The sequence below is a fragment of the Caloenas nicobarica genome, chromosome 4 (genome assembly GCF_036013445.1).
Source record: "Caloenas nicobarica isolate bCalNic1 chromosome 4, bCalNic1.hap1, whole genome shotgun sequence".
Classification (NCBI taxonomy): Eukaryota; Metazoa; Chordata; class Aves; order Columbiformes; family Columbidae; genus Caloenas; species Caloenas nicobarica.
The window spans coordinates 47466384-47479519 of record NC_088248.1 but is presented as its reverse complement, the minus strand read 5'-3'; the positions used below and the strand labels follow the sequence as shown (position 1 = coordinate 47479519).

General features: G+C 39.7%; 1 protein-coding gene across 1 annotated transcript; it reads right to left on the bottom strand.

The window, feature by feature from the left end:
* Positions 1-70: 70 nt before the first annotated feature.
* Positions 71-12237, bottom strand: FRG1 (FSHD region gene 1). Its single transcript, XM_065634584.1, has 9 exons — positions 12149-12237; positions 11767-11834; positions 9854-9976; positions 8848-8905; positions 8544-8658; positions 8053-8157; positions 7202-7293; positions 6499-6609; positions 71-5617 (listed from the first exon to the last, which is right to left on the bottom strand). Exons 1-9 carry the CDS (start codon positions 12208-12210, stop codon positions 5581-5583), a joined length of 771 nt encoding a protein of 256 aa, XP_065490656.1. The 5' UTR covers positions 12211-12237; the 3' UTR covers positions 71-5580.
* Positions 12238-13136: the final 899 nt, after the last annotated feature.

Here is a 13136-nt window from a genome sequence, read left to right as displayed (position 1 = left end):
GTTTTAATTACTTTGTGACCTTCGGAGACATTTTAGGCAGGTTTTATAGTAATGAAAGGCGCCTTCTTTAGGAATGAGCTTCTCCTTGTCTGCTTAAGAGTGCAGGAAACGAGCAACTGGAGAGACAGCCTAAGATGATGAGAAATACAGGGTTTGAGATGCCTCCGTCTAAGCTTGTTGCCTATTATTTATTCACTACTATACATAAGTGGTGTATTTGTTGTAATATCAAAGTACAAGTCAGCAGCAGAATAAGGTGCATATTCCAAAGAGGCATAATTTTGCTGTGAGCAAATGAACATATAATGAGTGTATATATCAGCAACAATTGTTGGAAGCACCATGAATAAATACTAAAAACTTTCTAGGATGCCTGTGTTTTAGTTCATGTCTTGCACTTCACACACTGCCTGAGATAAGGCACGTTATTAGGCACACAGAAAAGCAGCAATACAGTCTTTCATGTCGTGACTTAGTTCCATGTGCAATTAACTCTCTTAAAACAAACCAGGGGTGGGAAGAAAAAGAAGGGAAGTCCTTGGCAGCTGGTTGATTGGAACGTTGCATGGCATTGCAGAAATTAAGAAACAGGAAATGATAAGAGAAATGCATGGTGAGGTGGGAAAGCCCTGGGCAAAGGGAGGGTGTGCTGCGGTGCGTAGGAAGGAATCAGCTCAGAACTTGAGATTGGAATTGCACAGAGCTTTAGAGACCATGGCAGAAAAGTGTTAAGCACTGGTGGAAAAAGGTACAGAACCAATCAGGGAATTTAGGAAATGAGGAAAATTGCAGCATTAACAGGAGAAACCTTGATATTTCAATGAGAGTGTCTTTCTCAAATAGAAAATAGAAATCAAGCAGTTTCTATAGGGCCCAGTCTTTTTTTTTTTTTTAATTAATCGAAAACATACCTGCAAGACAGTAATTTGATATTTACTTGCAGGTACTAGAAGATCGTATTATGGTCTATGGTAAGAATTTGCCAGATAAAGTTGGTCCCGTTACTTGCAAAACATCTTCAGCCTCTTTTGCTCAGATTTAGTTTCTGGAGCAGACATTTTTAACAGTAGGAAATAGAAGACTTTGGAAAATTACAAACTCTGAGTGCTCTGAAAGAAAAAAAAATACCATGGTACACATTCACAGCTTAATTTTTTGAAGCCTCTTCACACTTTTGGTTTAGCTCATTCACCAGTAAAGACATTCTAAGTTTCTCGAATAGTTAACATCCTCCAGTACCTGTATTTCTCAGTACCTGTGTTTCTCTCACTATGGCTATCCTGCTGTCCTCTACCAGAACGCCTCACCTCCAGGGTCCACATCAGTACTTTAGGCACTCCATTTCATTGTCTAGGTTTCTTCTATCACGAAATCTAAGTTAAGGCAGAAGAAAAAAGCTGCTTCAGATGTGCAGTTTACTCGTTAACTATCCTACCTGACAGCTGGTGTCACTGATACCAGTATTTCACACATCTACCCTTCTGCTTTCTCACACATCCATCCAATATTGTATTGCTACTTCCCAGTTCTGTTGCTTCTTCCAGAAGTTCAGGCTGCACAAATTACTTCCCCTTTTCTCTCCATTTCAGTTAAATTAAAGCTCATTGTGCTAACACTACTGCCAGGACATGGTATCACCAAGAAGACTCCACAAATGCCTCCAGTAGGAAAATATCCCAGTGGACTCCTTATAGCAACAATTTAAGACACATACTGATCTTCACTGTTTTGTCATACTTTCTATTTCCTTTGTCTGGGACTAAAATTCCAGTGACTTCCACAGACCTCTGCTTCTGTTATTTCATGACAATTTTTAGCAAGACTCTAGAGTCCCAACACAGAGGGCAACCCCATTGCTACTGTGCTGTCCTTAGTCCCCACGGGGCTGCCAGTCCCTTGATAACTCCAGTACTTCCTCTTGTACTGGGGACAGTTTCATTTCATTGGGCCTGGCATCTTTTTGCTTCTCTTCTTCCTAGCTCTGTAACAAACATGCCTCTTGGTTCCATTTTTCTTTTACTATCACTTAGAACTGCTTGTAGTGCCTACACGTTCCATTCTCCTATTTACATTGATAAACAGGAAAACTCCTTTCTGGGGCTCTTCTTCAGATTCTGAGTACTCCTTTCAGCATGCTTTCCACCGGCACAGCAGACTTCTGCTTCCAGCTCCATCTGTGTTTGAGTAATCATTTTTATGAGTTCTACCAGACAGGATTTTATTTAAAAAATGTTTTTGTGAGAGGAAAAACAGATGCTGTAACATCAGTTTACTTTAGCCATCATCATTCACTTCAGATGCGTTTAAGATCCACACTGGATTGTGGGTCAACACCTGCAATGAACAACCCAATAAATAATTACTCTGGCCCAGAGCCTGCTCCTTGTGACGCTGCCTCCTTCCCAGTGTTTTTGGAGTGTTGGCAGTAGGACACTTTCAGGTCTGTGATGTTGCAATGGATGTACATCAGGTCACTTACATTTCTGGGGAGGGACATGCAGCGTGGTACCTACAACCAGAACTACTTAATGAGCCCCAATCCCCAGTCCTACACCAAACTGAGGGGCTCTGAGGAAAAAGGAATTACTTTTTTTTTTTTCCTATGATAGCACAATCTACATTTTCATCCAAGAATTCCTCGGACTCTGGCCAGGAGTGTTTGCCAACAATCATCTATTTACTTATAGCTTTTGGCCTTCTCCCTGCAAATTCAGCGCTCACACTTCTTTCAGACCTCCAGGGCATGCTCAATGCACATTTTCCAACAATATAGGAACTCAAAATATGTCCTTTACTCACTGTGGAAACAGCAGCACAGCCCTCTTTACAAAAATTGAGTCACAGAGCATGTGGACACACACTGCAATTCAAAAGCTTCCAAGCTACATATACAATTGGTTTCATCTGCTTGACCATTTCTGCTATTGCTAAAAAGTTAGCCACACACTATGCCTACATGGCTCTGATTGATGGGATGTCTGTTTTTATTTGAGAGCAATCAGGTTATACACAGAGTTCCCTGGAAAACCCAACTATTCTCTCTCAAGATCACTAAAAGCCAGGGAGCTTTCTCTCTGGACCATATCATTGTACAGCCCTGTCTCCCAGGGCTAAAGCTGTATAGCAAATAGCTTACCAGTGGTATTTTATACACCCTTAATACAAGCCAAATATTCACAAGTGGTACAGTTAATAAGATTTTATAACTGGGTTATTGATGAGGGAATTTTAATAGAACTCTGGAGATAATTAAAAAACTAGATTCAAAGATCAGTTCTGTTAATTACAGCTTCTTTTTGCAAATGTTTAATGCAGAGTCTCACTACAAAACACATTAATACTCTCAGCAATTGATTGCTTTGAAAGAATGTGTAGTTATAGAAACTAATAGGAAAGAAAAATAATTTTCAGTCATTCCTGCTATGTGGTAGGCTTAAAGAGTAAACTCAAAGTTTTGCCCTAGAACCAGAAATAAAATCTGTGAAAGCTTTAAAATGAAGCCATTGAACTGGTAAAAAGGTCAAGCATTTGATCACTTTCCATGACCATGTGATCCGATCCCATTACCTTTTTGTTAACAGTATATCCTGAAATACCTTATTTAGATCAGTGACAAGATATGGGAGAAAAGACAATTCTCCTTTAAGAAAATAATTTACTTTTAAAACAAACAAAAAAGCCACAACTACAGAGGGGTTTTTTGTACCTCTAAAAATGGAAGGAAAAATTCTCATTTGATAATTTCATTCTAGTATTTTTTTTTTCCATTCAGCATAGACCTTGCTTTTATTTAATTTCTCTGCATTCTGATATAACTTTTATCAGCATTAAGACGCAGCTGGAATGACAGGAAGGTCTCCACAGATTTGGCCACTATCCCAGTATCGCTGCACAAACCGCTCCCCAGAGGGGGCACTTTGATTTCTCATTTAATATCTCCCTCAGCAGAAAAAGCTAAAATTGGAAGAAAAGGAACTAATTCCAAAACAGCTATTCCTGCAAGGAACTAGTAAGTATGCCTATTCTTGTAAAATAGGTCTTAAATGAATAGTAGGTTTAACATATATAAAAGAGGGAGTTCTGCCACCTTGGAGGGAAAAACCCCGTGACAAAAATCTCTCTACTCAGCTGGATAGAGCTGGGTATGGAAAAGCTTAAAAATGCCATCGGGGGAAGGTTTGGATTTTTGTTTGCTTTTCTAGAAGCAAACATTTCTAAGAATCCCTATGTTACATCATGAATGTGCCCAGCCTGTGGAGTTTTACTTCTTTTGGTTCCATAAAATCTGTATGGGCTGTATTTTTTTTTTTTTTAAATTATTTGAAAAACAAAAGCTTTTATTACTAAGCTTAGCTAGCCTTCCCTAACCAGCTATAATTACTTTTCACACTGAAAAGTCACTAGAGGATTTAAACAATTATGATGTACTTAAATTCTTTGTGCTTCTTCCTCAAGACCAACTGCCTATGAAATTAGACTGATTTTAATTGCCATTACTGACTAGACTTTTTTGGTCCATTCTTGTGTTCTTTTTAGACACATCATTATCTTGCAAAAGATTACAGTTTTGAACTATGTATGCAGTTCAAACTGACAGGTAGGAGAAGCTCCACGGAGACAATTCAAATGATTGCCATAAAAATCCTCAACATTGTTACAAGTAATCTTTGTGACACCGATTAGAGAAGCTGTGAAAAGAGTAAGCAATTGTTCTGAGGTAGTTCCTATGGAGAGGCTGTTACTGAAACGCTTCTTGGTAATCAGAGCAGATGGGGATAACCATATTTTATATGAGATCCTAGGAATGTGTATTATACTATGACCTTAAAGAGAGTCCCTGCTGTTTTATTAAACAAATTCAAGTCCATGCCGTAGAGAAACCACCCAGTTTGCAAAATCAGTTTCTCCCTCTTGTAAAATAAGCAGCCTGCTAACACAGAAGAGCTATCCCCTTTTCTTATGAAGTGCCTGCATTTTCATTTGTAATACAGTTCTTGTGACTCGTCAACACTCTTTCCGGCACATGGATTATGCCATTTAGCAACTTGACCAGTGGGGCTGTTCTGAACGTTGTTTTACAGACCCTGCACCTTCTGGGCCAGTCCTCACCTGATGGCTCCACAAATGTCCTACTCAGGATCTGGCAGAATGTGTTCTAAGAGATGCATTTTCAGTTACTACTTCTTGTTCAATACAATTATGTATTTCTTGATGGTTCAATGTCTTAACGACATTTTACTTTTGAACTTCACTGTCTTTCTCATCTGCTCTTAATGTCCTGTCTTTAAGTTCAGATTCCTTTCATCAACTCTGGAACATTCAGGGGGTCAATTTCTTCTCCATTAAATAATAATTTCCCTATTTCAACAGCATGTAGTTTTAGAGTAAGCTTAATAGTATTCATTACTGAAAGACAACATTAGTTTGATGCTTAATTATAGCTCTCAGGCAATCCTTTAAAAATAAGGTAATAAAAACATCAGCAAAACACCTTCAATGAAAAATAAATTAGAAAACATTTTCCTCTTGTTTTCAATTTGACCCTGGCAAAGATGCAGAAGAAAATGGACCAGCTGGTTGTCACTTGCAGTATCTATCTGCCTTCACTTTTGCTCTCCTGTATGGAAAGAATAATGAAACAAGATTTAGATTAAGACCCAATATGATTACATCTGTGTATTCTATCTGCCTCAAAGCATCAAGGAAGCATTGAAAGCAATTTTTCTTAAACTTTACTTCAAAGCACACATAAAGGCCTAACACCAATTTGCACTTGTTTGTTTTCTTAAGAGCTAGAACTGCAATGTCTAAAGTTAACCTTGTCTTTCCCTTCAAATCATCATGAATTGTGTGTTGTCCACTCTGAGGAATGCAGTTCAGATTCAGCGTGATTTGAAACTAATACTCAACCTGTGATGGCTTGCAATTATAAAAGATTATGGATTGCAATTATAAAAGACAGTCTTCTGCATTTCCACCCAGTGAATTAATGCAAATATTTATACTGTATACTGATACAAAATGTTTTAAGAATTCAAGACAGTTTCAACAGTCTCAGGTCAGGGAAGAAAAAAGTATTCCCACTAGATAACTTGAAGACTGTTCTTAACAGAAACGCTATTTCTCTTTAAAATGCAGCATTCTCGTCTCCAGAATGCTGTGGTGCCACAAGTACTGAAAATGTTAAAAATTAGCTTAATTTTTGTTATTAAAAAGATTCATCCCTCAACTCCTCCATACTGAACAAATTTAACAACCTAGTTAGAGATTTTCAAAAGATTTCTGAGTAAATCCAAACCTGCAAACTTTAGCTAGAGAAGTAAAAAATTTAGAACAACAACAAAAAGCCAACCCCAGAACTCAGGCAGAGCACTGGCCTGGAAATGCTCAACACCTCACAACCCTGAAATCTGGCTCTCTTTTGTATCCCAAGTTTACTGTAATTCCACCTCCCTGTAGTTTTTCAATCAGTACATTACTTCTTGTACTCCGAAGTACCTGTCAAGCAGCATTTCATGAAAAGTGCCTTCTTTCCTGGCTTTTCTGAGGGCTTTTGTATCTTCTTTGCTTATTTTAAGCTTTTTGTCTTGAAAGCTTTGGAATTTCTTTCTGTAAGGGGCGGGGGGGAATGTAAAAAAGTGTTATTCAAACACAAAACTTGAAAGAAATGAAACAATAGTTGTGATAAGAATCTTAACTTCTATTATGCAGGAGGCAACTCGCCTAATAAAATCCAGCAAACCAACACAGTATCCAATATTGTAACTAAGAGTTCTGTAGGTGAAAACTATTCAGGTTTTTTTGGCAGTCTAGGTGAGAATGAGCCCTACATGATCGGCATGACATGGTTATAAGTTCTAAAGAGCCTCTTCTTTAACTGCTAGCATGACAAATCAGGGAGCAAGTGTTTTGGGTGTAGGTGGCAAAACTTTTGTCTTTGTTTCTCACTCCCTAAATGTGCTTTAAAGGGCAATAATTTTAAGTAATTGTCCACAAGTTGTCTGTTTTGCTTGTGACAGTAACTGGTACACAATCTCCCTGTCCTTATCCCAACCCATGGGCTTTCTCGTCTTGTTTTGTTCCCCTGTCCTGCTGAGGTGAAAGCGAGTGAAAGGCTGGGAGCTTGGCCCTTCCACCAAAGGCAGCCCCAAAGAGAAATGAAAAAAGGACTTGAGCCCAGTAACAGCTCTAAACTACATACACATAATTGATTTCACACTGTTTAACATTTCCTTTGTCTTCTTGTGGAACATCATCGTTCTTCTTAGCTTCTCTTTCAGCACAAGTACGAATCTAGTAATTGAGAGAAAAACAAACCAAACCAGAAAACGCCTGTATTTTTAAAACCAGAAAGTACGGGTTAAAGACAACAATATACCCTTCACAACAGAATGAGAGTCATGGTGACTTTTTAAGTTCACAGCTTTCAAATTGTTTAATTCACAGCTGGAAAAAACTACAATAAAAGCACTAACTGCATGAAGCATGGGAAATACTAAGTGCAATCGTTGATACTACTGTAAAACATAATCCCCTTCATCTCAAAGCAGCACCATTACAGTTCTTCACTTTAGCAGGGGTAAAGCGCCTTTTTCCAAGACTGTCTTAAAAATATTATTGCTTTGACTAGTAGACAAGTATCTCTATTTGGAAGCACAGGTATATTTTCCATATCCTGATGAAGTCAAGATAGTTTTATATCTCTCACTTAAAAGATCTCTTCTGCATCATTGTGATAAACACTCCTCTGTCCCTGCCGCAGTCATAATTCATCTCTCTTGTACCAAGTTGTTCAAAACTATCTAGAATATCATATAGATGGTCCTGCCCCCAACATGTTGCCCTTCCATAGGGGTAGAATAGCTTTGTATCGCTACTGGAAGCATCGCAGTTTATGCAACTCTGGAACTCATTTGTCTTTCTTGTAGCCAAATCACTTGACAGCTTATAGAAAAAAATTATAGCTGTATTAACAGTAAATTGTAGCACACAGACACCTGTTTTTCAAATATCCATGCCAACTCCGTATTAATTATAGAAGTCACAGATTACCTTTATCATTTCTTCTTCCCCTGCAGTTTTGCTTTTGGCTTCTATGTCTCCCTCTTCATTACATCTAATAAAACGGCTATTTGCTGCCAGTAATGCCATTTTCTTCTGCAGAAACAATATCACATATTGTTAGAATAAAGAGTTTGTATGTAGTCCTTGATTAATAACATTTATCCTTTACAATACACTACAAAACTCCATAAATGTCTTTTATTCTTTTATACATGAACACTTCAATAGCTAGCCAGCAGACTTGCTGGCTCCTGCATTCTTAAGATGCTTATAGCTGCCAAAATGCAGTAACTTGAAGTATTTTAAGAACTTCCAATTGTAGTAAATGCATTGCAGTTGGGAAAACAGAAGATTAAAAGTTACAATATGGAACAGATTGCAAAAGGCTTTTACTACACAGACAAAGAATATCAATATACATGAAGTCAAAATACAGTCAAATGTTAGAACCATAAAATGAATTATTCCAAGCAGCTTACATCTTGGAAGACAGGTTCCCATTGCTCTCTTGATCCTATTGCATCTGAACGTCCAATAACAAGTCCATCTGAATTTATACCAAGGTATTTGCCATAACCAGACTTCAGAGCAATCCTCAAAGAGAAGATGCAGGAAAACAATAAAGAATATTTTTAATTCAAGCAACTCACAATATCCAACACATCACAGATACATTCTTAGCAGGCAATGTATTTCAAGAGAATATTAAAACATGTATTCACAGGAGAAACAAACATAACATAACAAGTTTCAAAACTTGTAACATTTTGTTACAGTAATTACCTTGTATCAGACAACTTTACTGCTGTAAACTGTTCAGGGGGACTAGGGCCTTCATCATCTGTGGAATGCATTTTCCGTTAGCTATGTATGAGGTATTAAATATACAATATTTTAACCTGTTAATATTGCAGTTTCAAGAAGAAAAAAGCCATTGCTAAATACTATGGAAAGCTGCAATACTTCGTTTCTTTAAAAATTCCTTTTTTCGAATATTCACTTCTCAAAAAGCAATGTAGGTTCTCATTATTCATGTTCATATATTTAGAGTGCTTTGAACAAGACAGAAATAAAGACAATCCTTGTGTCAAGAAATTTACAGCCAAGAATATTTTGTAATTCTCCAGGTGGCTTTGAAAACCTCAGTCTCCTTGTAATGCTATTTTTTCCATAACAAAATGTTACCATAGCTGAACTGTAATACTAACTCAGTATCCTAAAAACTACTAGCCTCTCCACCCCTCAAAACCAAAGCGAGATAATATTGCCATTGTTGCTTTGATCTCTCCCTGGAGGTGAAACACACTGTCAGGCTTCTGGAACAGTCCTTGTCTGATGGATGGCCCTCAAGGTAAAGACAAGCTAATTATCCTGCCACATTAGCAGCCCACTTGTGCAGCAACAAAAGTAGTATATTAAGATGAGGATGCTGCAATAAGGCTTGAAAAATCATCTCCCTCAAGTTTCCCTCTTCAACTGACACCATAAAGATTTTATAGTATTTAATAAAAGCTATACTGCTTTTTACCCAGCAAGTGGTATGGCCTTTAACAGGTGATCATCCCCAATGCAGTTCAATTTATTGTACACGTAAAACAGCAAGAAACTAGCTAAGTGAAACTGATTGGTAGTCATTAGGTTTAAATCACCTGCATGGTACAACTAGGATTATTGCATTATCTGTAATAAACTGCTTCTAGCTGTAAAACTGCCTGCCTTTAAGTGATGCTACTTTTATTCTTTTATGCCTTTCATTACTAAACCTGCTTGCAAGTTTCCCAAAACAAACCTTTATGTGGTGCTCCAAGTGTAAACAAGCCATTGTCGAGGGCATGGATGTAAGTTCCTTTATCCATTTCTATAGCTATAGTTCCTGTAATTTCACCGAAATTACTGACAGCCCACCAGTTTCCTAAAATATGAAACCATGACAGTTAGAGTAATTACAACTTCTGATTGCAATGGTCAAGAGATGATATTTCTGTATCTTCTCTGAGATTTGAAATTCTAAAGATACAATTGCTATTGCCATCTCAAGATCTTTGCGCATTATACTACAGAGCAAATTTAATGATATTGCTGCTGAAATGAAGTCCTGCTGTTCCACCTTCCCTGCCACCCCCAGTCACAGGCTCCTGTGCTTCATCCCTTCTTTATGTTAGTCCATAGAGCAAGTTGATCCATTCAGCTGATCCACCAAAAATACACCTCACAAGGAAGGTATTTTTTTTTTTTTTTCCTCTGGACCAGCTCCCTGCAGTTTTGGGGTCATATCCAATTATTACCTTTTCCAACACAAAGAGATTGAACAGCAAAATGAGATAGTTAATTACTTCATGTCAGCTGTAATCCTTAGACATCAGTTGTTCAAACCAATCTGTGATGAATGTTAGAGCTCCACAAAATTCTACCAAAGTTAAAGGTAGCCCTACCCAGGTGCACAAATTAGAATTATTACCTTTATATTTTTCTAACTGTAAAATTTTCTCTTGGTGTACCGCCTCAGAAATATTTTCTACTGATTAAGATAATAACTATTTTTAATTAATCAGAATATCATGTCTTTTTTTGACATGGTAAATTTGTCACATCAATCTGCCTTCAGCAGAAATAACCTTCCCCTATCTTTATACAACATATGGAGCTAATTGTCTTGTCCTATATGGTCAGGGCTCGTAGATTGGTGTATGAATTTTCCAAATTTCTCCCAGTTTTTGAAATCTGGCTAAATAAAGAATGTGGAACATCCATAACATTCTTCTAGTTTAAGACACAACAACCCATTTTCTCACATGTTATAATTTGTTTTAACACAGGAGCAAGGATGATTTCCCCTTGCACTGCTTTAGCTTACGCCTATATACACATAATAGAAAAATGACATTTATCCAGTAATGTGTGCTGTGCTACAGTATATATCTGCATCTCTCATGACTTCATGGTTAGTTTTTAGCTGGTTCTGTTTGTGAAGTGAGCTGTGATCAATCAGGGACATGACAAAGCCAAACGGCAACAGTCTGTCAAGTCACCACTCATGAGTATACATACTTTGATCTTTTCATTTTATGAAAAAAGAAAAAGTAAAGTTATATTTTGTTACTGGTAACGTTTGTGTCTTCAGCTTCAATAACAGTAGCAAATTTATAGTGTGAACACATCACAGCAGTCAAGCAAGTATGTGAAACTAAAAACATATAAACAAACTAACCAAAACTCTTTTCCTTTTGAAAGGACCAAAGGTTTGAGTAAACTAAAGAAGGCTGTCAGAAAGTAACTAGTGGCAGAGTAAGCACAGAAAGCACAGGTGATCCAAACACTAATTTTTAAAGTCATAGTAACAGATACATGTACATGGAAATGCACTCATTAAATAGCAGCGTTACAGTGCTAGAAAAAGTCTCTCCTCCTGAAGCAAACACCGGGGGAGGGAGGGGGAAGAAGAAAAAAGATCCAAACTGATAAGTAGCTTGAGATTATATAAGAACATATTTTAGCTAAAAACATAAGTGGAAAATCCATTCTGTTGGTGTCAGAATTTCCATTTGGAGTCAAGGAAAATCCCAACATACAAATAACATGTTGTGAGAAACAGTTATGAATCTCCACAGGGACTACACTTAGTTTACACAGCGCTACACCAACCTCCTCAGCTTCTGCTCTCCCCTACAGTTCCCGCACTACCGCGTAACTCCTGGAGCTCACCAACAATGTCAAGTTCCTCGGCCGCATCCTCTTCCCTTTTCCTTTTCTTCTCCTTGTGCTTCTTCTTGCTGCAAAGGGAGACATATGAAAATAAGAAGGTGTCTCCGACCCGGCCGTTCCACGGCGAGCTCTCCCGCCCGGCCCCGCTCCCCAGCCCCACAGCAGCGGGTCAGTCACACCAGCCGGGAGCGAGGGGCAGACAACCCGGAACCCGCGGCCGTTCCCGCACCCGGGACGGGGCGGCCCAGCCTCGCCCCACAGCCGCCTCCGGCGCGACGCCAACGCAGCGCGGGGAGCCCGGCCGGGGCTCCCGGCCCCAGGCACGGCCCGTCTGTCAGCGCGGCGGCTGCCGCAGCGGCGGGGCGGGAAAGCCGCTCCTCACCTCTTCTGTTTCGCCCCTTTGAGGACGAGCTTGGTGGATTTCACGCAGGAATACTCCGCCATGTCGGGCTACGGCGAGCGCGGGAGGACACACCCAGCTACGTACCGCGAACGGACGGAAGCCCCGGAGCGACAACCTTCGCCCGCCCTCGTTCCGTTGCTTCCTAAGCCTGCGCCCGCTTGGGGGCGGGCGGCAGCGCCACAGCGTCCGCTCCCCATTCCCTGCACGCAGAATTCGAGGGGAAAAATAGACCAAGAAAAGTTTAAAACTACGTTTCAGGGCGTGTCCCCCAGCACCTTCCCCTTGGCTGGGCTCCTGCGGCTGCTGTCGCGCTTTGCAGGACCGCAGGCCCCTAGCGCCGCGGAATGAAGCGCCTACAGCTTCCCCTCAGGTGTGTGGTAGCAACGTGTTCGTGGGCAGCTACGGGCACATCGAATGGACTCCCAGCACAGCCCCGTGCCCTCTGCCAGGGGCGGCAGGCCTTGCTGCTGCAGGAACAAAAGCTTCAAGGGAAGCCTGTGAGGACAAGCTGGAGAAATGAAGCTCGTAAGTCAACCAAATGCACCAAACTAGGGCCAAAGTTTATGATGATTTTTCCACGTCCTCTTAGCCAGTTGTTATTCCACAGAGCAAAATCTACCTCAGGCTTCCCCCTGGGGCTATAACCAGCTTTTTCTCACACAGTTAACTTACCACCTTCTCAAGAGGCATCACTTCTTCTTAGGGGAATGGCTTTACTAGTACATGTGATTAGACTCCCAATTTGAGTAGTAATTTCCGTTTAGTCTGTTGTTTCTACTTCACACTAATGCAGGGGCCTTTGTGCCCCAAAGCGTGTCTGCTGATTATGTTAGCTGATGAAATGAAATGGATCTTAACACATACACATACGGAGATGCTTGCGTTGGCTTGCTTCCTTTTGGCTTCTGCTTTTGTTACCTATGCCTCTAAGTTCTCAGCACCTCAAAGCCATCTTCTCCAAGTAGGA